This window comes from Macrobrachium nipponense, chromosome 23 (assembly GCF_015104395.2).
Source record: "Macrobrachium nipponense isolate FS-2020 chromosome 23, ASM1510439v2, whole genome shotgun sequence".
Lineage (NCBI taxonomy): Eukaryota > Metazoa > Arthropoda > Malacostraca > Decapoda > Palaemonidae > Macrobrachium > Macrobrachium nipponense.
Genome location: NC_061090.1, coordinates 77,980,174 through 78,007,863, shown reverse-complemented (window position 1 = coordinate 78,007,863; position 27,690 = coordinate 77,980,174). Strand labels below are relative to the sequence as shown.

The 27,690-nt window shown below is 47.5% G+C and overlaps 1 protein-coding gene across 2 annotated transcripts in view; it reads right to left on the bottom strand.

Moving 5' to 3' along the window:
* Positions 1-27,690, bottom strand: part of LOC135201696 (endoplasmic reticulum lectin 1-like) — a 114,028-nt gene that overhangs the window by 51,595 nt on the left and 34,743 nt on the right. For both annotated transcript variants that reach the window (XM_064230848.1, XM_064230858.1), the window contains exon 3: positions 14,181-14,316. In XM_064230848.1, the coding sequence (XP_064086918.1) occupies positions 14,181-14,316 (136 nt within the window). The remainder of the gene's footprint in view (positions 1-14,180; positions 14,317-27,690) is intronic.

The following is a 27,690-nucleotide window of genomic DNA, read 5'->3' as shown; positions in this document are numbered from 1 at the left end:
AGGATAGATTCCATTGGATGCCCGCCAGCCCACTGAAAGTTTGACTCTGGAGTGAGTCTTGACTTGGTCCTGTTTATCTTGAGCCTAGATATTCCAGGAACTGAATCACTTTCAGTGTTGCTACGTGGCATTCCTCGACTGTTGGAGCCCAGATCAACCAATCGTCGAGATACGCTACTACCATAACCCCCTTGCGATCTTAGTTGTTGAACTACTACTTCCGCCCAACTTCGTGAACACCCTGGGTGCTACGTTGAGCCCGAAAGGAACTACCTTGAAGGAGAATGTCTGGTCTCCTATTTTGAAGCCCAGATACGGACGGAAGTGTCTTGCAATAGGGATATGATAGTAAGCGTCTGTAAGATCGATAGAGGTGGTGACGGCCCCACCAGGGGAAGTAAAGGTCCGTACCATGCGAGATCGTGAGCATCTTGAACTTGTCGCAGCGAATATTGGCTAAGTTTAAGCGGGACAAGTCTAAGATTACCCTTCTTTTTTGTGAGCCTTTCTTTGGCACGCTGAATAAGCGTCCTTCCGAAATTTTAACCTGTTGTACTCTCGCTATAGCTCCTTTCTGAAGGAGGTCCTACCGCATACTCCGTCAATTCTTTGGATGGAAGTGGCTGGAAAGGAAAGTCTGGATGGGGGCGGGTCCGCTATCCAGCTCCAACCCAGACCTTGACACAATGCTCTGCGCCCACTTGCTGAAGTTCCACCGGTGGCGGAAGTGTGAAACAGCCTCCCTCCTACCTGAACATCCTCATTGGCTTTGATAGCCTCCTCGGCCTCCCCTGAAATGCTTCCCTCTGTTGAAGGGCCCGCCTCCCGATCCTCTCCCACGAAAGGATCGTTTACCTCTGCCCCCCTTCCCCTTACCCGAGCGGTCATACTTCTGGGAAGCCTGACCCTCGAAGACTTGATTGTAGGCTGGAAAGAGGGCGCTAAGAGGTAGAGGGTTGAGGCTGGGGGGAAAAATAACATATATTGGCTGCGACTGAGCCTTGGAGGTGAGGTAAGGTTGAGCTGCTTGCACCAACGGAACAGCTGGAACCTGCTGTGTAAAGCGTGGCTGCTTCTTCTGGTAGGGCTGGAAAGCGTCTGGGTTTCCTCTGAGCCTTACCCTTGATCACCTGATCTTGACGTCTCTTGGCCGTAAGACCCCAACGATCTTAAGGCTTTGGTTTAACCTCGTAGCCTCTGCCTGGACCTCCTTCACCATCGCCTCTGGAAGAGGTCTGTCTCCCCAGATGCTTGATGTGAGCAACTTATTCGGCTCATGCCGAATTGTTGCTTCTTGTAGGACATGTTTCCTACAATTCGTCCTAGCCGTGGCGAACTCAAACATATCAGACTGTACCGTTTGAGTCAGAGATTTGGTGGAGAAGCTTAAATAGTGGCTCCGAACCATAGGAAATGGTAGCCACCTCGGTCATGGCCATGGTATTAATAGGATTAATAGGACCTGGCTAACCGCGATTTGGAATCGAATTCCGCCTGAATAAGGCTATCTGGAAGCCTAGGTAGCTTCTCACCAAATGCTCCATAGCACAGTCTGGTTTGAGTTTGCCCGCTGAGAAGGTGTTGGGCAAATCTTCCCACAACTCACCGGCTGCGGGGAGGGGGTAAAGGAGACGTAGGGTCCGCTTCCTTCAGCTGCGGCAATCGAATCCCCCTTCTGGGCTGCTGGAATGGTGGTTGTAGCGATCTTGTCAAGAAAGAGAGCGGGGTGGGGGACTCTCTTCCCATTGTAAAGATCGTAAACGGACTCTTAAAAAGATGAATCTTGGTATTGGAACAATCCATGTCCTCTAGACACCTGAGCCATTCTCTCTGAGCCTGGTCTCGTGAATAGAGGACTGTCTCTTTTGGTACTTTATCGTCCCGAGTCATAGCCGAGGCGGTGAGCCTGGCATAGCCGATGAAGGGAGGCTGAAGGTCTTCGGGTAGAACTCGAAGTCTTCAATCCTCCGAGTTTCCACATTCCGGGATAGAGATAAGCCCGTCTTGGAAGGGGGCGTATGATGCTACTCTCCAAGGATTGGTTCATTGAGAACGGAGGTAGAGAGTCATACGGGGGTAATGGAATTCCCCCTGTGCTGAAAGTTGGGGAGGAAGCTAGTGGAGCTTGGCTCAGTCCGGCTATAATACGTGTCTGAGAGTTGATCCTATCAGACAACGGGAGATCATTTGTTCCATACTGGATTTCAGAGAACCAACCAGATCGCCACTTGTTGCAACAGGCCAGCGTTGGAATCCAAAGCCGGAGCTGCTGACGGAGGTTGGGTGGAAGGGTGGCTCTGAACCGGAACCAAGGGCAGTGGAACTGTCGACTCCGCTGGAGTGCGTGATCTCTCCCTGGAGGATCTACTCTTAGAGGATTTAGAGCCGGACCCAGAAGTTTTAGACTATCTGCTCCGGGATTCCTAGCCGGAGACTTACGAGAAGAGGATGACGCCGACGCCGTCTTTTAGACGACGACGACGTCTTGGTCAAGGTTTTAACAGCTTGACCTTTGACCTTGGGTCTAACGGAAGCGGTCAGGAGAAGATATAATTCAGCACCTGTAAAGCCTTGGAAGGATGGAGAGGTGCAGGGGTAGAAGATCCAGTAGCACCCAAGGGTATCCCTTGGGCGTCCAACGTACTTACCTCGACCAACAGGTCGTCTACACCTACCATAGGTTCAATATTAATATCCAATGTTGCGACTTCCGAGGAGATATCCTGGCCTTGATCTGTTAACGAGGCAGCCAGCTGTTGCTGGATGAAGGCGATAGTACGGGGCAGCCCTGCCTCTGTTGGGTCGACGTATGAGGCCTGTTGACTTTCCTCCGGGGGAAGATCAGTACCGCCAAATTCTTTTCAAGAATGTAGGGCATACCCTTGGCGGGCGTTCTTCCCAAAACCGCCGACCCAGGCCCGCAGGGTTGCCAGTGCGGTTATATCCTTCCACAGCCGGAGCCTGAAAGAGAGGGTATTGATTAGATTTTAAGATTAAACTTAAAACTAAAACAAAATTAAAAAGCTTAATCTTAAAATTATTAAAAGGGGCTGCAAAACCCCATGAACTTTTTATCTTAAGTTTGGAGGATTGAATTAGAAAACTTAAGAATTATAACCAAATAGGGACTGGCTAACGAGTTGGCATACTTACCCCGTCTAAAACGCTGGCTCACCAGATCATAACAAATGGTGCACGTCTCGTGATACCAGACCTGGATGTCCCCGTGCGGAGTCGCGCATGGAGCATGGGACCACGGCAAACTTCGTGTCCACAAGGGTCTTGAAGTTGTGGCGGCGCATCCCGGATGCTCCACAGTTGGTGGTCTGTAAGTGAAAAGACACATGAGTATCTTAAAGGTAGTCACTTACAGGCTAAAGGGTAGAAGAAACTCCGTTGTATGCCGGAGCTCGAAAAAATTTGGGCATAACCCCTCCTTCCCACCGCCTGAATAGGCTATAACCCCGGAGAGATCCGGTGAGACAGGTGAGGGAGGGGGGGATGGTTTAAGTAGCTTAAGTATAAAACTTACTAGTTTAACATAACAGAAACTTAAACCTATAAAATACGAACGTACCGGACTAAATCCAGTGCGTGGCGGTGTCGTGACTCAGCGAGCCGGAGTGGTTAGTAGAGACCAACTGTGTATCCCGGTCCACCTGTTGGGTGGACTAGCATCTTTCCGCTGGATGCTGGGGCTCCGGTGGCAAAGGAGCCCCAGTAAGGTGGGAAAAGGGCGAGAGGACAAACAGACTCGGGCTAGCAACGGAGCGACGGCAAGTAGTGCGGAGGGGGGGAAAGGCCCGTCCCCCCACCCTTACCATACCGGCCGGACCGAGCGTGGAGAGGTCGAGTCCAGTCTGGGTCTGTCCCGTCCCTCTACTCCCTCCGCCTGGGGGGGAGAGGGAGGCAGGCGGGTCGGTATGCGGAGCGAGCATGGGAGGACCAACCCACCCCCCGACTCTATGGAAGAGCGGGAGGGGGGAAGAAGACTGGACAGGCGTCTGGCTGCTCCGTGATCACGTAGTGACCACGGGGCGGTAACTATAAAACAATGAGACACTAGGGCCTAGAAAAAACCACCGGCTGAACAGAGGGATGCTATCGGGAAGCAACCGAACTGAGGAGCGGTTAGCAAATGGGCCCTATGGGCCGTAACCTAGCTAAATGAAGCCAGACGCCTACACTAACCTAAATACAATATAAAATAAAATGAATAAAATATGAAAGGAAGAAAACAAAATAGTAGGAGAAAAAATCCAGGAGTGTACGACTAACCCGAAGGAAAGTCTACCACTCAAAGCTAGCCGGGGCCGATACTAAGAGCGTGGCTAGGGTGGGCTGGATAGAAGGAGCCTACATAAGGTAAAAGGCATGCATGCATGACAAAAAAAAACCGTGTAGACTGTACCCTAAACAAAAACGGATGATTAAAACATAGAGCGTATTAAAGTAAGGGAATGTTCTGGGTATGGGAGAGACCAAGAACGAACCCGCCACGACAAGGCAGAACAATGCTGCCAATGCTTCGACCTAGAGTTCGTATTTAATACCTAAAAAACGGCAAATACGGGCTCAGGCCGGGAAAAAAAAACCAATTAGCATAAATACTGAGTACTTAACTTAGCTGCTGCGATGGCTGCACGCTCCATGGTAAATAAATCCAAGAAAAGGGCACAAAAACACAGAGCAAAAAAGGGCACGTGTATACCGTGTGCGCTAACTGAAAAGGATGACCACCAGAGGCGCAGCAGTCGGCAGCAGGGTGGGATGGAGTAGTAGTAGTTGCTGCCCACTGTGGCGGCTCTCCTCTTGTGGGGATTTTGTAGTGGGAGATTTCTATCGGTATTTGGCTCGTGGTAGTGGTCTCACTCGCCATAGTGTTCATACCGACACCCTCTTGGAGGGTGAGCGAGTCAGTTGTACTGACCTTTTTCTTTATTTATTTATTCTCTGTATGTGTTAGTACATTTACCCTAGAAATAATAGATTAAAGATATTTCGCGCAGCGACACGAGCTGAGCCCAGAAATTACTCACTAAATCACTAGAAAAAGAGCTAGGCATGGTTTTGGAAGAAGACTTCCTCAAACCGGTTCTCTTTCTAACTTCTTCAATAAGAATTAGAGACTTCCACCCTTCAGCACTTAAACTTCTCGCATTCGTGACAAGTGTTATTGAAAGAGCATTCATACTTTCTACACACTTTACACACAGTGTAAGGATCAACCGAAGCTTTCGGCATTCTCACCTTGCAACCCTCATTCACACACATTCTCACAACACTTCCAGAGTCAGACATCATGAAGAAAAATCCAATCCAAATCCAAACAAAGGTCCACAAAAGCGTATGCCAGTACAACGATCCAAATACATCACCAAAGGTCCAAAACGAAGATCAATTGCGATGCAAAAAACGAAATCCAGCCGGAGAAACCAACAACGTTGTTGCCAGTAGCGCCGACAGAGAAAATCTGATAGAAAAGGGAATGGTTCCTATTATTCCTGCCACCCAGCGGCAGGGCGGTAGATCACCTGATCTACCTGTAGCGTGTGCGCGAAATTCGAATTTCCGTCGGGCGACGGAGTCTAATAGCTAAGTATATATCTGACAGGTAAGTTGAATGTATAAAACCTCTGGGTAAAAGCACATATGGCATCTCCTTGTGCAAAACCCACTTTTATGTCAATGGCTTGCCTGTCGACAATGACAGGCTCTGAGTCCTCCTTAAATACAGGGGGAAGTCTGCAACAACCTCTACAGATGTCGTAGAAGCCAAGACATCAAGTCTTTTACCAAGTTCTAAAAATTGCCCACTTGGTCTAATAGACCCTGTCAGACATGGCACACTTGAGCTTTGCAATAGTTTCGGAAGTAGTTCTTGAAACTCTTTTCTGTCAGAGGAGTTTCCTGATAATTTGTAACCTATCAGAGAGAAAGTGGACATTCCCTGGTGGAAGTGGTTGAAATGGGGCTGTTTGAGCAGACTTACTCTCTGTGGTAACAGCCTCAGGTCTGTCGCTAACAATAGGAGGTCTGGAACCTATTCCTGTCAGAACGGGGTCTACTAAGATCCTTGTGATATTTGAGAGACTCCTGAACTTGTTGATCACCTCTCGTATCATGCAGAACAATGGAAACACATAGAGGTCCATGTTTGACCAGTCCTGCAACATAGCATCTGTCTCCCTAGCAAGAGGGTCTGAGACTGGTGACCAAAAATTTGGCCAATAATTTTTTGATGTCGTAAACAGATCCATGTGGTCTCCCCCAAAAATTTCCAAAGATCCTTGGACACTTGAAGACGAAGAGTCCATTCTGTGGAGAAAACCTGCTTGCGATGGCTCAAACCATCCACAAGGACGCTAAGTCTGCCCTGGATGAATCTGGTTACCAATTCGGTCTTGTTGTTGTCCGACTATGAAAAAAGGGTTCTCGTTCCTTCGTAAAGGGAGAACGAATATGCCCTTCCTTATTGCTTTATACATGTCAGGGCTGTGGTGTTGTCATTGTGTACCATCACTACTTGGCTGTAGACTAATGATACAAATGCTGTAGACCCAGTCAAATGGCTGTCATCTCTTTCAGACTGATGTGCCATTGCCCAAAACTTCTTGGTTTCTCAAAAGGCATCCAAAAGGAAGCGCACAGGCTGTCCTCAAGTTCTCAGGGGTACAGTCCTGAGAATAGGTGCCAGTGGCACTTTAGTGATGAATCATGGCCATTGAAGAGGCTAGTTTCTGACATGATCACCCTCCCCCCCCATTGCTGTGTAATAGATTTAACAAGTCAGGAAACCTTTGTATAGTTTTGGGACTCCCAGAATTTTTTTTCTCTGGAACGACCTGTGCTAGAACCAGGGTGTTCTTCCACAAAAGTTCCACTTCTTGGGAAGGGAAGAGTGCCCAATGGAACCAGAGCTCCCAAAACAAAACAAAACAAAACAAAAACAAAAAGTCGTTATTGCGAATTTCAAATTTTAGATGCCAATATTAGAAACCGATAGCTATGCAATTACTTGGTAAGATACTTATAAAAACTATCTACATATAATGGGAAAACCGTAACTAATGATTTTCATTAATCAAATTCAAATTAATGAGATTTTTCAAATATTGTCAAAGTTGACAGCAAAATCTGAACATATAATATAGCCTGGTAGCACAATCCAAAATCCCCACCTTGAAGAAAGATTGCAACAATAGTAAGGAACTAAAACTTGTTGCAAGGGCTTGACTAAACACTTAGCTTTCTTGCAATGATATCCATGAATTTTGCCAAATTGGCAACACAAAAGTAAGTCTTCTGAAGCGATCTGTGTGGCATCTGCTTACTGCCATAAACCATTGAGTAATGGGGATCTTCACCAGTTTATGTGCCGTGGCCATATCTGTGTGAGAAGGGTGAAGTAAAACAACGTAACCACTGTAACTCTTGTGGCCTGGAGTCATTTTAAACTATCAGTGTGTCAATCAAATGCACTATTCTGACCAAGACAAACAGAAATTTCTTTGACATTGGTTGGTCTGTCTTAAGGAGCCCTGCCAGAAACATAATAGTAACAACTCCTTTGAGAATGAACAGTGGTTACACGATCAAAATGATATTGTTATTTACAATAAAAGTTTCATACATACTTACCTGGCAGATATATACATAGCTAAGACTCCGTCGTCCCCCGACAGAAATTCAAATTTCGCGCCACTCGCTACAGGTAGGTCAGGTGATCTACCGGTCCTAGCCTGGGTGGCAGGACTAGGAACCATCCCCTGTTTTCTATCATCTTTTCTCTTTCTTCCACCTGTCTCCTGCGGGGAGGCTGGGTGGGCCTTTAATTGTATATATCTGCCAGGTAAGTATGTATGAAACTTTATTGTAACATAACAATATCATTTTCATACAATCAACTACCTGTCAGATATATACATAGCTGATTGGCACCCTTCGGTGGAGGGTAAGAGACAGCTTCTATATGGAATAGACAGGTAAACAACATATGTTGTAGGTATAAAATAAAACCTTGGTTCCTACCTGATAGGTGGTAGACTTCGTGGGTGTTTGCCCAGTAGTCTGCATCACCTCAAGAAACTTTAGCGATGATATATGATCATGGCAAGAGTTCTTGTGGGTCTGCCGATGGCGGGGTCTACACCCACTTACTCGGCAGAGCCTAAAAGGACTTTGTCAATGGGTGCTGATCCACTTATATGACAATACACCTTATGAAGGAGCACACAACCAATACCGACCACCTGATCCTAACCATAAGTTAGAACTACAGATTGTTAAGAGTATCCCCGAACTCGTCACAACAATCGTAACTCAAAATCACTACGCACACATACATAATTTTCAAAAATTATACTCAACTAATTGGATATGACAAGAATTCTCTTACTGAACAACATAGACGGCCGCCCGTGCTAGCCTAAGTCCTCTATTGTTAGAAGAGACTCGACCATATCCAAAAGAAGAAAAGTATAAACGTTTAAGGATTGGTGTCGGCTCCCGTACCCAGAATCGTATCCGCCGATACGAAAGGACCTAGAGAAAAACACTTCTCATATGTCCCACGCACGTCTTTCAAGTAATGAGATGCAAAGATACTGAGTTGCATCTCCAAAATGTCGTATCTATTATGTTTTTAACGACATATTCTTATGAAACGAGAGAGACGTCGCTATAGCTCTAACTTCATGAGCTTTTATTCTCAACAGTTGTAACTGTTCGTCAGGACAGGCCTTATGAGTGTCTGTAATGACGTTTCTTACAACGAATGCCAGCGCATTCTTGGGACATCAGTCTTGTGGGGTTCTTTTACCGCGCCCCAAAGACCTTGTCTAGAGCCTCCCATTTGATGCTTTCTCTGAAGGTAGAACTTCAGAGCTCTCACAGGGCAGAGAGACCTCTCTGTTTCTCTGCCTACGAGTTCGACATGCCTTAGAATTCGAATAACTTTAGGCCAGGGATTCGTAGATTCTCGTTTTGTTCCGCTAAAAACAGGGTCTTAACGAGCAACATCGCTGAGTCTCCCTTGAATGGCTACTTCATCCTGCAGAGCATGCAATTCACTAATTCTCTTTGCCGTAGCTAAAGATAATAGGAATAGGCATTTCGGGTTAATAAGTCTCTAAACGATGCCCGATGAGGAGGTTCGAATCTTTCCGATGACCGATACTTTAGAACTACGTCTAGGTTCCAGTTTGGCGAGGTACTGGTTCCTTAGACTTTGAAGTCTCACAAGACCTTATGAGATCGTGGAGATCTTCATCGCCCGATCTAATCCTCTGTTCCTGAATACACCGCCGGGAGCATACTTCTATATTCCTCTATTGTGGATACGGCTAGATGAGATTTTTCTCTCAGGAATAGCAGGAAATCCGCAAATTTCCGCTATAGAGGTAGTGGAGGAGGACAACTTCTTGGATCTACACCTCCTCCTAAATACCTTCCACCACTTCCGACTGGGTATACTTTCGTAGTGGAGGTTCTGCGTTTTTTCTCTCTCGCTCGAATCGCGCTTGCTACTTCGCGAGAAAAGCCTCTCGCTCTGACAAGTCTTTCGATAGTCGAAAGGCAGTCAGAGCGAGAGCGGAGAGGTTTGATGTTTGTATGAGAAGATCCGTCCTTCAGGGTGGTAGGGATCTTGGAAAGTATACGATCACTCTACCACCTCCGTGAACCCTTCCTGGGCCGGCCAAAAGGGGGCTATTAACGTCATCCTCGTCTCCTTTGACGCCACAAACTTTTTCATTACTAACCCCAGGATTTTGAATGGGGGAAAAGCATAAACGTCTCTCGATACCCATTTTAGCCGGAAGGCATCTACCATAAGTGCTCTGGGATCTTCCACGACCGAGCAAAACACTGGGAGCCTTATTTGAAATGAATGTTGCTAAGAACTCCACATGAGGAGTTCCCCACATAGACCAGAGATCGAGACACACTTCCTCGTGTAGAGTCCCTTCTGTATGAAGGACCTGGTTCCTCCTGCTGAGCCTGTCCGCCCTCACATTCCTTTCTCCCTGTACGAACCTTGTCATCAGGGAGATGTTACTGTGATACGTCCAAAGTAAATAGGTCTCTCGTGGGCTCGTAAAGGAACGAGGAGTGCGTCCCTCCCTGTTTGCGAATGTAGGCAAGTGGGGTGGTGTTGGGCGTCAACTCGTCCCCGTACTCCTCAAGAAGAAGGGTAGTCAACACCTTCCTAGTTAGACAGACCTTCTCTTCCACTATATTTTTGTCATCCGAGTTTTCCTCTAACTCGGGATCTAAAAGCGGGGTCTCCGCTCTCCTTTCCGAACCTTCTTCTTCTTGCGGAACCAAACTCCTAACAGGAGAGGGGTTAAGAGAATGATAATCCTTCCTCTTTCCCGCTCTCATAGTCTTGGAAGGCGTCATAAGCTTCGGCTTCTCTAGAATTTTAGAAGACTCTTCATGCTTACATGACGCTTCCCGTTTGCCAAGCGTCATGGATGACGTCTTTTGGTGACATCTCGATGACGCTTCTCGCTTGGAAGACGCTCCGCTCTCCAAAGGAGTCCTCCTTGGCGTCAAAATATTGGACGGAGCGTCATGCTATGCTCCGTTTCCAATGACGCTTCGCGTCTAAAAGACGTCTTACCTCTCTCTGGCGTTACGAAACTCTCGTAAGCACCTGTTCTCGCTCTCGCACTAAACGCTTCTGTAAGCCGTTTAGCCGTTTCCCGTCTGTATGACGCTTGTCGTTGAACAGGTAAGAGAGGACGAGACTTCTTAATTGGAAGCGTCACGTCCTTCCGACGTTGCGTTCGAGATGACAGTTTCTCTTGAACTGCTATAATGATTTTCTTGACGCTTCTCCACGTCCAGTGCATGACGTCTTTCGTCATCACTCGGTGGGGAAAAAGGAAAGGGTACTTCTGCGTACACTTCAGGTGACGCTGACGCCCCCTTCGCTTTCTTGCTAGAAGACGGAGAGTCATCTGAGAAAACGCTCCGGACTAAAATCCCTGTCAGGCGTCCTATGACGCTTCAGCGGTTTCGACAAGTTCAATTCCCTCCACCCTCGTTTAGGTGAGGGAGAGGGAGGAGGCGAGAAACACTCGCGAAGGACGCTTTTCTATAGTGCCCTTGAGCCGTCTGCAACGAAGCAGAGCTAGCTGAAGGGACGTCTGACTGTTGGGGATTCCACAACCTCCTTAAGGCTTTCGACTTTTCCTTCTCCTCTGGGCTTGTGAGCTTGGAAGAGGTCTAGGCCTGGGAGCGTCGCAGGGAGCCTGGCACCATACTGGTGCTTGGAGGAGAAATGTTTCATTTTCCCTTTTTAAAGGGACGAAAGGCAGGCGAGCTACCTCTCTTCTCTGGAGCCTTCCTTCTTGCGGGAGGTCTGGAGATCGGACCACCTCGAAAGGGCTGCATAGAAGTGCTAGGTTCTTTCTTGTCAGAAACAAAAAGAGGTTTCTTCTTTCTAGCTGACTGCGTCAGAAGATCTTGAGTCGCCTTCTCAGTTAAAGAAGTGAGCCACGTCCTTTCCACTAACTGAAAGGGAAGGGAACAAATAGTCAGACAGAGGGTGCATCCAGTCGAGCTGCCCTCTTGCGGATGTGAGACTGCCTTGTTAAGAAGGCGCCATACACCGTCCTTTTCTTCAAAAGACCTGCTCCAAATAATGAAGAGACTTAAAAAGATACATCCTGTACCGCTTTGTCGATGCAAGACAAAATGCATACAGGGCTTCAGGTTCGATTCCCTGTGAATCGAGAGCTTTCTTGGACATCACCCCAAGGGACCAATCTAAGAAGTTGAAGACTTCCAATACATGGAAAAGTCCCTTGAGGAGATGATCCAGTTCTAAAATACTCCATGTAATACGAGCAGAATTAAGACTAGGACGCCTTGAAGCGTCAACTAACGTCGAAAAGTCTGCCTCTGTTGTAGAAGGGAGAGCGATACCATATCCGTCTCTTGTACCATCTGCCTCTTTTCCCAGCTAACCTTGCTGGAGGCAATGCAAAATACTGTCCTGACTAAGTCTTTCTTCGACTTCATCCAGGAGTCTAAGGCGTTTAAAGCCCGCTTCATCGAGATGGTGGGCTTCATCTTCAGAAAAGACGAAGGCTTCTTCGCCTTCGCACTCGAAAAGAGCGAGCGCGGAGAAGGAGCAGCCGGAGTCAACTCGTCTCCGTATTCCTCCAGAAGCAGGGTAGTCAACACTTTATAGTTAGACAAGCCCTCTCTTCCATGATCGTCATCATCCGAGTTTTCTTCCAACTCGTGATAATTCTGATTTTCCGTTCTCCTTTCAGAGCTTTCTTCCTCTGGAGGAGACAAACTCCTGATAGGAGAGGGGCTAATGGAATGAAAGTCTTTCCTTTTCCCCGTTCTGATCGACTTGGAAGGCGTCACAACCTGCGGCTTCTCTTGCGCTTTAGAAGACGTCTTGTATGACGCTTCCCGCTCTCCGAGCGTCATGTATGACGTCTCTTTGTGACGTTTGAGGACGCTTCGCGTCTGGAAGACGCTTCGCTCTCTAAGGGCTTCCTACTCGGCGTCACAATCTTGGACGGAGCGTCACGTCTAAGATCCGCTTGAAATGACGCTTCACTTCTAGAAGACGTCTTTCGATCTTCTTGTCTTACTACACTCTCGTCAGCCCCCTTTCTTCGAGCAGTTGCGAGAGGACGAGACTTCTTAATTGGAAGCGTCACGTCCTTCCGACGGGGCGCTAAAACTCCCACAAGAGATGACAGTTGTTCCTGAACCGCCATAATTATCTTTCTTGAGGCTTCTCCTACGTCTAGTGCATGACGCCTCTCGTCATCACTCGGGGAAGAAGCATGATGTGGTACTTCCTCATAAGCGTCAGGTGACGCTGACGCCACCTTCGCCCTTCTTAATAGAAGAACGGGGTCGGGCGTCATCCGAGAAGCGCTCTGGGCTTGAATCAATGTCTTGCTTCATATGACGCTTCAGCGGTCTCGATAATTTCGACTCCTTCCACCCTCGTTTAGGTGAGGGAGAGGGAGAGGACGAGAAACACTCGCGAAGGACGCTTTTTCTATAGCGCCCTTGAGCCGCCTGCCACGAAGCAGAGCTAGCTGAAGGGACGTCTGACCGTTGGGGATTCCCCACACACCTCCAATTAAGGCTTTCGACTTTCCTTCTCCTCTGGGCTTGTGAGCTTGGAAGAGGTCTAGGCCTGGGAGCGTCGCAGGGACGATCAAACGCCCCCTCCACAACACTGGGAGAACTCACTTCACTGTAATGCTCACTTTCACTAGCCTTACCTTTGAAGTCAGCCATCTTGGACTTCATGTCTCTAATTGTAGCTTTCAGATTGGCGATTTCCGATGCCGAATCCGAAAAAGCACTCTGAGAAATGAGATACCATAGGGAGAATCTACATCAGTAGGATTAGAATTATCACGTGAAGGCTCAATAGGCCTTGAACTCACACCTTTCAATCGTCTAATTCTATCCCTCTCTAACTTCTTCAAATAAGAAGTCAAAGTCTTCCATTCTTCTGCATTCAAACCCTCGCATTCCTTACAAGTGTTAAAAGCAGAACACTGAACTCCCCTACATTTACTGGCATACAGTGTGAGGGAATCAACCGAAGCTTTCGGTATCCTCACCCTGCAGCCTACATTCACACACATTCTCACACTCACATTAGAATCAGACATACTGAGAAAATTCCAAAAGAGTTATTCCAAAAACAGTCCACAGTAGCGAATGCCAAAACACGATCCAAATACGTCACCAAAAAGCCGCCGAAAACGTTGATCAAAATGTTGAAAAAGAATCCAAGTCAGGAGGTAATAACAACAATGTTGATACCACCGGCGACAGAGAAAATATGATAGAAAACGGGGATGGTTCCTAGTCCTGCCACCCAGGGCAGGCCGGTAGATCACCTGACCTACCTGTAGCGAGTGCGCGAAATTTGAATTTCTGTCGGGGACGACGGAGTCTTAGCTATGTATATATCTGACAGGTAAGTTGATTGTATTTGAAAATCTATGATTATGAAAAAGGAAAGCCTGAAACATCAGACAACAGTACTTTTGTAGGGACCTATGCCTACCAATACTGATGGAATCAGATGACTACAGAACTAACTGTAACTTAATAGCAAGGACTGAAGTGCAACAATGTTCTACAGCAGTCCTTCTAATCTCAATAAATTCATACATTACCTAATTCAACCATTTCCTCTAAAGATGTGACGCCAAGAGTGTATTCATGGAGACGTGAGGATTTGCCTTCTCGTTCCTCTCTGTACTGCTTCAAGTGGGAACCATGGCAGAGCTCATAAGTCCAGTATGATTCTAGCTGCAAGAAATAATAAGATAAATACTACTGTCAAATCTAATCTCTGCCTATGTCCCTTGTTCTGCATGTGCAGAATGACAGAATGAGATTCGCCTTCAGCATTTTAAGCTTTATTCAGTAATAATAAAATACTACCAGTGTACCAAAAGAAACCTTAAATTACAAAGAAATACAAGACCTACTATATGATGATGATCAATGTAATAACATAAAATTCACCATAAATAGGGACAGTGGTCCCCCCGTATTCGAGGGGAGATGCGTATCATACCTGCCCCGTGAATAGTCAGAACCCGTGAATAGTTAGAACCCCTATAAAAATACTTAAAACCTCCTATTTTGGTAGTTAAAACTCAAGAAAACCCACTAAAAATTTTAATACCTGGTTTTTTTTAATAGTTTTATCACAAAAAGTGCATTTTATGATGAAATTGATAAAAAAAAAATGATATTGTTATTTTACAATAAAGTTTTGTACATACTTACCTGGCAGATATATACTTAGCTTACGTCTCTGACGTCACGACAGAATTCCAAAACTTGCGGCAAATGCGACAGGTAGGTCAGGTGATCTACCCCACGCCGCTGGGTGCAGGTGTATGAACCAATCCCCCTTTCCAGTCATAATTTTCCTTCCACCTGTCTCCTGAGGGGAGGCTGGGAGGGCCATCATCGTATATATCTGCCAGGTAAGTATGTACAAAACTTTATTGTAAAATAACAATGATATTGTTATGTTACAATAAAAGTTTCATACATACTTACCTGCAGATATATACATAGCTAAGACTCCGTCGTCCAAAGACAGAAATTCAAATTTCGCCGCCACTCGCTACAGGTAGGTCAGGTGATCTACCGCCTGCCCTGGGTGGCAGGACTAGGAACCATCCCCGTTTTCTATCATATTTTCTCTCTTCCACCTGTCTCCTGCGGGAGGCTGGGTGGGCCTTTAATTGTATATATCTCCAGGTAAGTATGTATGAAACTTTATTGTAACATAACAATATCATTTTCATACAATCAACTTACCTGTCAGATATATATCATAGCTGATTGGCACCCTTCGGGTGGAGGGTAAATATACAGCTTCTATATGGAATAGGACAGGTTAAACAACATATGTTGTAGGTATAAATAAAACCTTGGTTCCTACCTGATAGGTGGTAGACTTCGTGGGTGTTTGCCCAGTAGTCTGCATCACCTCAAGAAACTTTAGCGAGATATATGATCTATGGCCAAGAGTTCTTGTGGGTCTGCCGATGGGGTCTTACCCACTTACTCGGCAGAGCCTAAAAGGACTTTGTCAATGGGTGCTGATCCACTTATATGACAATACACCTTATGAAGGAGCACACAACCAATCCCGACCACCTGATCCTAACCATAAGTTAGAACTACAGATTGTTAAGAGTTATCCCCGAACTCGTCACAACAATCGTAACTCAAAATCACTACGCACACATACATAATTTTCAAAAATTATACTCAACTAATTGGATATGACAAGAATTCTCTTACTGAACAACATAGACGGCCGCCCGTGCTAGCCTAAGTCCTCTATTTTTTAGAAGAGACTCGACCATATCCAAAAAGAAGAAAAGTATAAACGTTTAAGGATTGGTGTCGGCTCCCGTACCCAGAATCGTATCCGCCGATACGAAAGGACCTAGAGAAAAACACTTCTCATATGTCCCACGCACGTCTTTCAAGTAATGAGATGCAAATACTGAGTTGCATCTCCAAAATGTCGTATCTATTATGTTTTTAACGACATATTCTTATGAAACGAGAGACGTCGCTATAGTCTAACTTCATGAGCTTTTATTCTCAACAGTTGTAACTGTTCGTCAGGACAGGCCTTATGAGTGTCTGTAATGACGTTTCTTACAACGAATGCCAGCGCATTCTTGGACATCAGTCTTGTGGGTTCTTTTACCGCGCCCCAAAGACCTTGTCTAGAGCCTCCCATTTGATGCTTTCTCTGAAGGTAGAACTTCAGAGCTCTCACAGGGCAGAGAGACCTCTCTGTTTCTCTGCCTAACGAGTCGACATGCCTTAGACTTCGAATAACTTAGGCCAGGGATTCGTAGGATTCTCGTTTTCCGCTAAAAACAGGGTCTTAACGAGCACATCGCTGAGTCTCCCTTGAATGCTACTTCATCCTGCAGAGCATGCAATTCACTAATTCTCTTTGCCGTAGCTAAAGATAATAGGAATAGGCATTTTCGGGTAATGTCTCTAAACGATGCCCGATGAGGAGGTTCGAATCTTTCCGATGACCGATACTTTAGAACTACGTCTAGGTTCCAGTTCGGAGGTACTGGTTCCTTAGACTTTGAAGTCTCACAAGACCTTATGAGATCGTGGAGATCTTCATCTGCCCGATCTAATCCTCTGTTCCTGAATACAGCCGGGCGGGAGCATACTTCTATATTCCTCTATTGTGGATACGGCTAGATGAGATTTTTCTCTTCAGGAATAGCAGGGAAATCCGCAAATTTCCGCTATAGAGGTAGTGGAGGAGGACAACTTCTTGGATCTACACCTCCTCCTAAATACCTTCCACTTCGACTGGTATACTTTCGTAGTGGAGGTTCTGCGTTCTCTCGCGATCGCGCTTGCTACTTCGCGAGAAAAGCCTCTCGCTCTGACAAGTCTTTCGATAGTCGAAAGGCAGTCAGAGCGAGAGCGGAGAGGTTTGATGTTTGTATGAGAAGATCCGTCCTTCCGGGTAGGGATCTTGGAAAGTATACGATCACTCTACCACCTCCGTGAACCCTTCCTGGGCCGGCCAAAAGGGGGCTATTAACGTCATCCTCGTCTCCTTTGACGCCACAAACTTTTTCATTACTAACCTCCCCAGGATTTTGAATGGGGGAAAAGCATAAACGTCTCTCGATACACCCATTTTAGCCGGAAGGCATCTAGCCACCACCCTAAGTGCTCTGGGATCTTCCACGACCGAGCAAAACACTGGAGCCTATTTGAAATGAATGTTGCTAAGAACTCCACATGAGGAGTTCCCCACATAGACCAGAGATCGAGACACACTTCCTCGTGTAGAGTCCCTTCTGTATGAAGGACCTGGTTCCTCCTGCTGAGCCTGTCCGCCCTCACATTCCTTTCTCCCTGTACGAACCTTGTCATCAGGGAGATGTTACTGTGATACGTCCAAAGTAATAGGTCTCTCGTGGGCTCGTAAAGGAACGAGGAGTGCGTCCCTCCCTGTTTGCGAATGTAGGCAAGTGGGGTGGTGTTGGGCGTCAACTCGTCCCCGTACTCCTCAAGAAGAAGGGTAGTCAACACCTTCTAGTTAGACAGACCTTCTCTTCCACTATATTTGTCATCCGAGTTTTCCTCTAACTCGGGATCTAAAAGCGTCTCCGCTCTCCTTTCCGAACCTTCTTCTTCTTGCGGAACCAAACTCCTAACAGGAGAGGGGTTAAGAGAATGATAATCCTTCCTCTTTCCCGCTCTCATAGTCTTGGAAGGCGTCATAAGCTTCGGCTTCTCTAGAATTTTAGAAGACTCTTCATGCTTACATGACGCTTCCCGTTTGCCAAGCGTCATGGATGACGTCTTTTGGTGACATCTCGATGACGCTTCTCGCTTGGAAGACGCTCCGCTCTCCAAAGGCGTCCTCCTTGGCGTCAAAATATTGGACGGAGCGTCATGCTATGCTCCGTTTCCAATGACGCTTCGCGTCTAAAAGACGTCTTACCTCTCTCTGGCGTTACGAAACTCTCGTAAGCACCTGTTCTCGCTCTCGCACTAAACGCTTCTGTAAGCCGTTTAGCCGTTTCCCGTCTGTATGACGCTTGTCGTTGAACAGGTAAGAGAGGACGAGACTTCTTAATTGGAAGCGTCACGTCCTTCCGACGTTGCGTTCGAGATGACAGTTTTCTCTTGAACTGCTATAATGATTTTTCTTGACGCTTCTCCCACGTCCAGTGCATGTCGTCTCTTTCGTCATCACTCGGTGGGGAAAAAGGAAAGGGTACTTCTGCGTACACTTCAGGTGACGCTGACGCCCCCTTCGCTTTCTTGCTAGAAAGACGGAAGAGTCATACTGAGAAAACGCTCCGGACTAAAATCCCTGTCAGGCGTCCTATGACGCTTCAGCGGTTTCGACAAGTTTCAATTCCCTCCACCCCTCGTTTAGGTGAGGGAGAGGGAGAGGACGAGAAAACACTCGCGAAGGGACGCTTTTCTATAGTGCCCTTGAGCCGTCTGCAACGAAGCAGAGCTAGCTGAAGGGACGTCTGACGTTGGGGTTGGGGATTCCCCACAACTCCTTACAGGCTTTCGACTTTCCTTCTCCTCTGGGCTTGTGAGCTTGGAAGAGGTCTAGGCCTGGGAGCGTCGCAGGAGCCTGGCACCTACTGGTGCTTGGAGGAGAAATGTTTCATTTTCCCTTTTTAAAGGGACGAAAGGCGGAGCTACCTCTCTTCTCTGGAGCCTTCCTTCTTGCGGGAGGTCTGGAGATCGGACCACCTCGAAAGGGCTGCATAGAAGTGCTAGGTTCTTTCTTGTCAGAAACAAAAAGAGGTTTCTTCTTTCTAGCTGACTGCGTCAGAAGATCTTGAGTCGCCTTCTCAGTTAAAGAGTGAGCCACGTCCTTCACTAACTGAGAAGGGAACAAATAGTCAGACAGAGGTGCATCCAGTAGAGCTGCCCTCTGCGGATGTGAGACTGCCTTTGTTAAGAAGGCGCCATACACCGTCCTTTTCTTCAAAAGACCTGCTCCAAATAATGAAGAGACTTAAAAAGATACATCCTGTACCGCTTTGTCGATGCAAGACAAAATGCATACAGGGCTTCAGGTTCGATTCCCTGTGAATCGAGAGCTTTCTTGGACATCACCCCAAGGGACCAATCTAAGAAGTTGAAGACTTCCAATACATGGAAAAGTCCCTTGAGGAGATGATCCAGTTCTAAAATACTCCATGTAATACGAGCAGAATTAAGACTAGGACGCCTTGAAGCGTCAACTAACGTCGAAAAGTCTGCCTCTGTTGTAGAAGGGAGAGCGATACCCATATCCTCCCCCGTCTTGTACCATCTGCCTCTTTTCCCAGCTAACCTTGCTGGAGGCATGCAAAATACTGTCCTGACTAAGTCTTTCTTCGACTTCATCCAGGAGTCTAAGGCGTTTAAAGCCCGCTTCATCGAGATGGTGGGCTTCATCTTCAGAAAAGACGAAGGCTTCTTCGCCTTCGCACTCGAAAAGAGCGGAGCGGAGAAAGGAGCAGCCGGAGTCAACTCGTCTCCGTATTCCTCCAGAAGCAGGGTAGTCAACACTTTATAGTTAGACAAGCCCTCTCTTCCATGATCGTCATCATCCGAGTTTTCTTCCAACTCGTGATAATTCTGATTTTCCGTTCTCCTTTCAGAGCTTTCTTCCTCTGGAGGAGACAAACTCCTGATAGGAGAGGGGCTAATGGAATGAAAGTCTTTCCTTTTCCCCGTTCTGATCGACTTGGAAGGCGTCACAACCTGCGGCTTCTCTTGCGCTTTAGAAGACGTCTTGTATGACGCTTCCCGCTCTCCGAGCGTCATGTATGACGTCTCTTGTTGACGTTTTGATGACGCTTCGCGTCTGGAAGACGCTTCGCTCTCTAAGGGCTTCCTACTCGGCGTCACAATCTTGGACGGAGCGTCACGTCTAAGATCCGCTTGAAATGACGCTTCACTTCTAGAAGACGTCTTTCGATCTTCTTGTCTTACTACACTCTCGTCAGCCCCCTTTCTTCGAGCAGTTGCGAGAGGACGAGACTTCTTAATTGGAAGCGTCACGTCCTTCCGACGGGGCGCTAAAACTCCCACAAGAGATGACAGTTGTTCCTGAACCGCCATAATTATCTTTCTTGAGGCTTCTCCTACGTCTAGTGCATGACGCCTCTCGTCATCACTCGGGGAAGAAGCATGATGTGGTACTTCCTCATAAGCGTCAGGTGACGCGGACGCCACCTTCGCCTTTCTTAATAGCAGACGGGGCGTCATCCGAGAAGCGCTCTGGGCTTGAATCAATGTCTTGCTTCATATGACGCTTCAGCGGTCTCGATAATTTCGACTCCTTCCACCCTCGTTTAGGTGAGGGAGAGGGAGAGGACGAGAAACACTCGCGAAGGACGCTTTTTCTATAGCGCCCTTGAGCCGCCTGCCACGAAGCAGAGCTAGCTGAAGGGACGTCTGACCGTTGGGGATTCCCCACAACCTCCTTAAGGCTTTCGACTTTCCTTCTCCTCTGGGCTTGTGAGCTTGGAAGAGGTCTAGGCCTGGGAGCGTCGCAGGGACGATCAAACGCCCCCTCCACAACACTGGGAGAACTCTTCACGTAAGCTCACTTCACTAGCCTTACCTTTGAAGTCAGCCATCTTGGACTTCATGTCTCTAATTGTAGCTTTCAGATTGGCGATTTCCGATGCCGAATCCGAAAAAGCACTCTGAGAATGAGATACATAGGGAGAATCTACATCAGTAGGATTAGAATTATCAGTGAAAGGCTCAATAGGCCTTGAACTCACACCTTTCAATCGTCTAATTCTATCCCTCTCTAACTTCTTCAAATAAGAAGTCAAAGTCTTCCATTCTTCTGCATTCAAACCCTCGCATTCCTTACAAGTGTTAAAAGCAGAACACTGAACTCCCCTACATTTACGGCATACAGTGTGAGGATCAACCGAAGCTTTCGGTATCCTCACCCTGCAGCCTACATTCACACACATTCTCACACTCACATTAGAATCAGACATACTGAGAAAATTCCAAAAGAGTTATTCCAAAAACAGTCCACAGTAGCGAATGCCAAAACACGATCCAAATACGTCACCAAAAAGCCGAAAAACGTTGATCAAATGTTGAAAAAAGAATCCAAGTCAGGAGGTAATAACAACAATGTTGATACCACCGGCGACAGAGAAAATATGATAGGCAAAACGGGGATGGTTCCTAGTCCTGCCCCCATAAGGGCAATGGACCGGCGTAGATCACCTGACCTACCTGTAGCGAGTGGCGCGAAATTTGAATTTCTGTCGGGGACGACGGAGTCTTAGCTATGTATATATCTGACAGGTAAGTTGATTGTATGAAAATATCATTTTTGTACATGAACTTTCCTGCCAGATATATACTTAGCTGATTGACACCCTTGGTGGAGGGAAAAAGACAGAGCTAACAAGGTGAAAAAGGGGAAACAACATCTGTTGTAGGATACTAACAAACCTTGGTTCTTACCTGATAAGGCTGAAGACTTCATAGTTACTGTCTATTAGTCTGCAAAGCCTGAAGAGCTACAGCGAGGGCGTGACCTACAGCTGAAAAAAGACTCTTTGGGTCTACCGAAGGGATTTTGATATCCACTTACTCAGTAGAATCCAAGTCGGATCATGTCAATGGGGATTCGCCCTCTTAAATGACAGAGCCTGACCCACTACCAATGCAGGGATCTCTAGCACAAACTAGATCACCTAACCATTCTAATGTTAGCAATACGAATAGAAAGAGATGCCTACCCGCATCCTCTTTCAAACAACCATAAAAACACAATACAAACAATAGGGGAAAAAATTTACAAAGGATATGCTTCAGCTCCCTGCCCCAGCACCGAATCCGCCGATACATACGGGCCTAACGCGAAGCACTTATCGTAAGTAATCTTGACGTCTCTAAGGTAGTGGTTCGCGAATACTGAATTGCATCTCCAGGATGTTGCTTTTCATCAGATTCTGGAGTGACATATTCTTGTTGAAAGCCAAGGACGTCGCAATGGCTCTTACCTCGTGAGCCTTGACTTTCAAAAGCTTGAAGTGATCTCACCGCAAGCCAAATGTGCTTCCTTCACGAGGCTTCTAATAAAGAAGGACAAAGCATTTTTAGACAATGGTCTACTGGGATCCTTTACAGAGCACCAAAGTCTGTCCTTAATGCCCTTAAGAGACTTCTTCCGCTGGAGGTGTCTTAAAGTCCTCACAGGGCAAAGAGTTCTTTCTGGCTCTTCCCCTACCAGGGGAGCTAAGCCTGGAACCTCAAAACTCCTTGGCCATGGATTTGAGGGGTTCTCGTTCTTAGCTAGAAAAGAAGGAAGGAAGGAACAAATCACGGAATCTCCTTTGAAACCTACCCTTCCTTCTAGAGCATGAAGCTCGCTAACTCTCTTGGCAGATGCTAAAGCCAAAAGAAACAGCCTTCTTCGTAAGATCCTTGAAAGAAGATGACTGGGGAGGTTCGAACTTCGAGGACCTCAGGAAACGAAGAACCACATCCAGGTTCCAGCTCGGAATTTGAGACGAGGGTTTCTTGCAAGTTTCAAAAGATCTTAGCAGATCATGTAGATCTTTGTTGTTGGAGATATCTAAATTCCTGCGCCTAAACACAGCTGCTAACATGCTCCGATATCCTTTGATGGTCGAACTGCAAGACCGCATTTTTCCCTGAGAAAAACCAGGAAATCTGCGATTTGGGTCACAGAGGTACTGGAAGAGGAAAGCTTCTGGTTTCTGCACCAACGGCGAAAGACGTCCCACTTCGACTGGTAGACACTAAGGGTAGAGGGCCTTCTAGCTGAGGCGATAGCCTTCGCTGCCTTAGCTGAAAACCCCACCCCTTCGCTCTGACAAGACTTTTGACAGTCGAAAGCCAGTCAGATTGAGAGCGGGGAGGTTTCTGTGATACCTGTCGAAGTGGGGTTGTCTGAGCAGATTCTACTCTTTGTGGAAGAGCTCTTGGAAAGTCCACCAGCCATTTCCGTACCTCTGTGAACCAATCTTGGGCCGGCCAGAATGGAGCTACCAGCGTCATCCTTGTCGCTTCCGAGGCCGCAAACTTTCTGAGTGTTTGACTCAGAATCTTGAATGGAGGAAGAGCATAGACGTCCAGACCTCTCCAGTCTAGAAGGAAAGCATTGACTGACACTGCTCCTGGGTCCGAGATCGGGGAGCAGTAGAGGTCTATTCTCTTGTTCTTTGCTGTCGCAAAAAGGTCGATATGAGGTCTGCCCCATAACCTCCACAGGTCCTGGCAAACTTCTGAGTGCAGAGTCCACTCCTAGGGGAGCACTTGATTCCTCCTGCTCAGGAGATCGGCTCTGACATTCTTTCTCCCCTGTACGAACCTGGTGAGGAGAGAACGATCTTCCTTGCCTGAGACCACAACAGCAAGTCCTTCGCTGTTTCGTACAGGGAGAAAGAGTGTGTCCCCCCTGCTTTCTTATGTAAGCCAAGGCTGTGGTGTTGTCCGAGTTGACCTGAACTATAGCATTTCGGACGTGGGGCTCGAAGGCTTTTAAACGCCAACCACACTGCCATCAACTCTTTGTTGTTGATGTGCCAGGACACCTGTTCCCCCTCCCAGGTGCCTGACACTTCTCTTGACCCTAGGGTCGCACCCCAACCCGTCTCCGACGCGTCGGAAAACAATACTTGGTTCGGGTTTGCCATGTACAGACAGACCTTCTGCAAATCGGAGAGGATCTGTCCACCACAGAAGGTCCTTCTTGATTCCTTTTGATATCCTGAAGGAGAATTCCAGGTCTAGAGAGAGACACCTCCAGTTCCGGTAAAGGAAGAATTGGAGAGGTCTGAGATGCAACCTTCCTAGAGAAACGAATTGCTCCAGCGAGGAAAGTGTCCCCCAACAGACTCATCCACTCCCTCGCTGTGCATGCATCTTTCTCTAGGAAGGTCGTTAGTTTCTCTTGGCAACGAGCAATCCTCTCTGGTGACGGATATGCCCGAAAATCCGGAGAAACCATCCGAATCCCCAGATATATCAGCTCTTGACTGGGGATTAATTGTGACTTCTGGAAGTTCACCAGAAGCCCCAACAAACTTGCTAAAGTCAGTGTCTTTTGTAGGTCCTCCAGACATCTTTCTTGTGAGCTTGCTCTGATCAGCCAATCGTCTAGATAGAGAGACAGCCTCACTCCCTCCAAATGTAGCCACTGCGCTACATTCTTCAATAAACCCGTGAAAACTTGAGGGGCTGTCGAAAGGCCGAAGCACAAGGCCCTGAATTGGAAGATCTTCCCTCCCATCATGAATCTCAGAAACTTCCGTGAAGAAGGATGGATAGGCACATGGAAGTAAGCGTCCTGAAGATCTAGGGACACCATCCAGTCCCCTGGACGAAGAGCCGCCAACACTGAAGAAGTGGTCTCCATGGCGAACTTCCTTTTTTCTACGAAGACATTCAGGGCGCTTACATCCAGAACCGGTCTCCATCCTCCTGAGCTCCTGGGAACTAGGAACAGTCTGTTGTAAAAAACCCGCAGAATGAGGATCTTTCACTAGTTTCTATCGCCTCCTTCTCCAGCATAAGATCTACTGCTAGAGAGAGGGCTTGATTCATGATGGGGTCGTCGTCAACGGAGGTCTTGATAAGAAGGGAATGAGGTAGCCTTGCGGACAATCGAGAGTGACCAGTTGTCCGCCCCTTTCTGGGCCCAGACGTCGGCAAACTTCAGAAGTCTGGCACCCACTGATGTCTGGAGAACTTGAATCCTACTTCTTCCCTCTGATGGATCTAGAGAAGGTCTTCCCTCGTTTAGTGGGTCTAGATCCTCTAGAGGAAGAAGCTCTGGCAGGAGGGACTCCTCGAAAGGGCTCCTGCCTAACTGGAGTCTCTCTCTTGGTTTTAGCTTGGAAAGAAGAGTGAGGCTTCCTGGTAGACTGGGCTAGCATGTCCTGTGTAGCCTTAGCTGAAAGGGCACAAGAAACATCCTGAACGATCTTCTTAGGGAAGAGTTGAGGAGAGAGCTGAGAATACAGGAGAGAGGCTCTCTGAGCATGCGATACTGATTTCGTCAGGAACGAACAGTACACAGATCTCTTCTTGATCACTCCCGCTCCGAAAAGTGAAGCTACTTCACTCGAATCCATCCCTCACTGCCTTGTCCATACACGTTGAGAACACTGATAAGATCCTCAGGAGAAATGGAATCCGGGGGTCTTCGTCTTCTTGGCCAAAACGCCCAAAGACCCGTTCTAGAAGTTAAACACCTCCAGGACTCGGAACATTCCCTTCAACAGGTGGTCAAGCTCATTCATCCCCCATGTCGTCTTAGCAGACATGAGGGCAGAGTGTCGAGAGGAATCCACCAGTGAAAGAGAAGTCCGAGTCTGCCGAGGATGGAAGAACGAGGCCCAAGGGTTCTCCCGATTCATACCAGAATCCTAGTTTCCCAGTAAGCTTAGAAGGAGGGAAAGAGAACACCGTCTTCCCTTTCTCTTCCTTCGAAAGAAGCCACTCACCAAAACCTCTAAGCGCCTTCTTCATAGAGATTGCAGGCTTCATCCTGACACAGGATGAAACCTTCGAAGTTTTCGAAGTTGAAAATAACGAAAGAGGCGAGGGCGGGGCGACAGGAGAAAGGGCGTCTCCAAAATTCCTGAAGCAACAGGTCCGTCAAACGCTTGTATGAAGAAACGGAGGAATCTTTAGGAATTTCTTCTTCTCCGAGGGATCCTGTTCTTCTTCTGCCGTAGATCCTTCACGATCCTTACGATGAAAAGGCTGGTCTTGTCCTCAGCCGAGAGGTCCATCCGTTGGAAGAACGTCTGAAGAACTCTGACATCTAACCGGGGAAGTTTATAACTCCGTTGAGCTTCTGCCTGAAAACTCCTTCCTTGTCAGGATGAGGGCGTATTCTAGGCTCTTGGCGCCTAACGAACGCAGGGCGAAAATCTGGCGAAGAGCGCCTATCAGGCGAGAAGCGTCTGACAGATCCCGGCGCCTAACTCGAGGGAGAGCGAAAATCGGGAGAAGAGTGCCTTGAAGGAGAAGAGCGCCTTGAAGGAGAAGAGCGCCTACCAGCTCTTGGTGCCTGCTAAGCGAAGGGCGGCTGACAGGAAGAGCGCCTGTCTACCAAAGGGCGTCTGGTCACAGGAGAGCGAAAGCCTGAAGGAGAGCGGCTACCATGAGAAAAACGCCTACCAGGCTCCTGGCGTCTGCCAGCGGGAGAGATCCTGTCTCGAGACGAGCGCCTGTCAGGAGAGGCTCGTCTACGGGAAGCATGCCCCTTGTCCGACGGAGAAACGATGTCCGCAGGAGAGCGCCTGTCCGTTTGAAGAGCGCCTCGTACTACGATCCACTCCTGGAGAGAGGGGCGGTTTACTGACGAATAGCGTAAGCCTGGAGAAGAGCGCCTGGAACTTCTTACCGGGAGCGAGACGTCCTTCCTACGACAAGAAGTCACAATCAAGGAGTCAGCCAGAGCCGTAATCTGCGCCTGCAGACTAGCCAACACACGTGTAGGAGACTTAACAAAGTCCTTCACGGGAGACGCAGCTCGATCCTTACTAGGAGAGCGAAACTCCAAAGAAATCCTCGGTTTCTTCACATCCAATCCAGGAGGGTCTTCCGAAAAAACTTCAGGGCTGGAGGGGAGAGCGGAAGAAGCCTGCCAGGCTCTCTTCGACGGCCGAGAAGCTTCCGAGGAGCTCCAACCACGTTTGGGCGAAGGAGAAGGCGAAGACGAGAAGCATTGCCGTAAGACTTCTCTCGTGGCGCGATCCAAGGTAGCCTGGGATCGAACATCAGGCGCTACCGAGGGGACGCCTGACCGGTGGGGGTTCTCCCTAACCTTCCTGCGGCTTTCGACTTTCCTCCTCCACTGGGTCTGGGAGTCTGGAAGAGGTCTAGGCCTAGAAGCATTAGGGAGCCGATCAGACGCACCCTCCACTGCACTGGGATCACTGCACAAATTCCTATCACTCTTACCTTCTAGCACTTTAATTTTCAGCTCCATGCTGCGAATAGTGGCTCTCATAGTGTCCACCTCCGAAGGCGCATCTTCGGGTTCGGTGCAGGAAGCAGGGGCTGAAACTGGTAAAGGCGCTACGTCTACAACAGGGTTATCAACTTCAAACTCGCTAGCGCGAGACCTACTAGAACTCCTAGGATGAAGCTTTCCTAACCTTGTCCTTCTCAAGCTTTCTTACATAAAAAGAAAGCGCCTTCCATTCTTCTTCTTCAAATTACCACATTCATTACAAGGGTTAATAAATGAGCAGTCATTCCCCTACACCTCATGCATACTGTGTGAGGGTCTACCGCAGCTTTCGGTAGCCTCACCTTACAATCGCTAACAGAACAAACTCTGAACATAGTTGATTTCTTAATTTCTAAAATCAGACATAATGAAATTCCAAGAATAATCAAAAGAATAATCCAAAACGGTCCACAAATCGCAAATGCCAAGCCAAGGAGCAGGTACTTCACCAAAAGTCCGATGAAACAATCCAGGGTGGCGAAAACACGAGTATAATCCAAAATCGAGAGGTGTATCCGACAACAGATGTAGTCGACACCGGCGGACGATAAGAAAAAATTATGACTGGAAAGGGGGAAGGTTCGGATTGTTTCATACACCTTGCC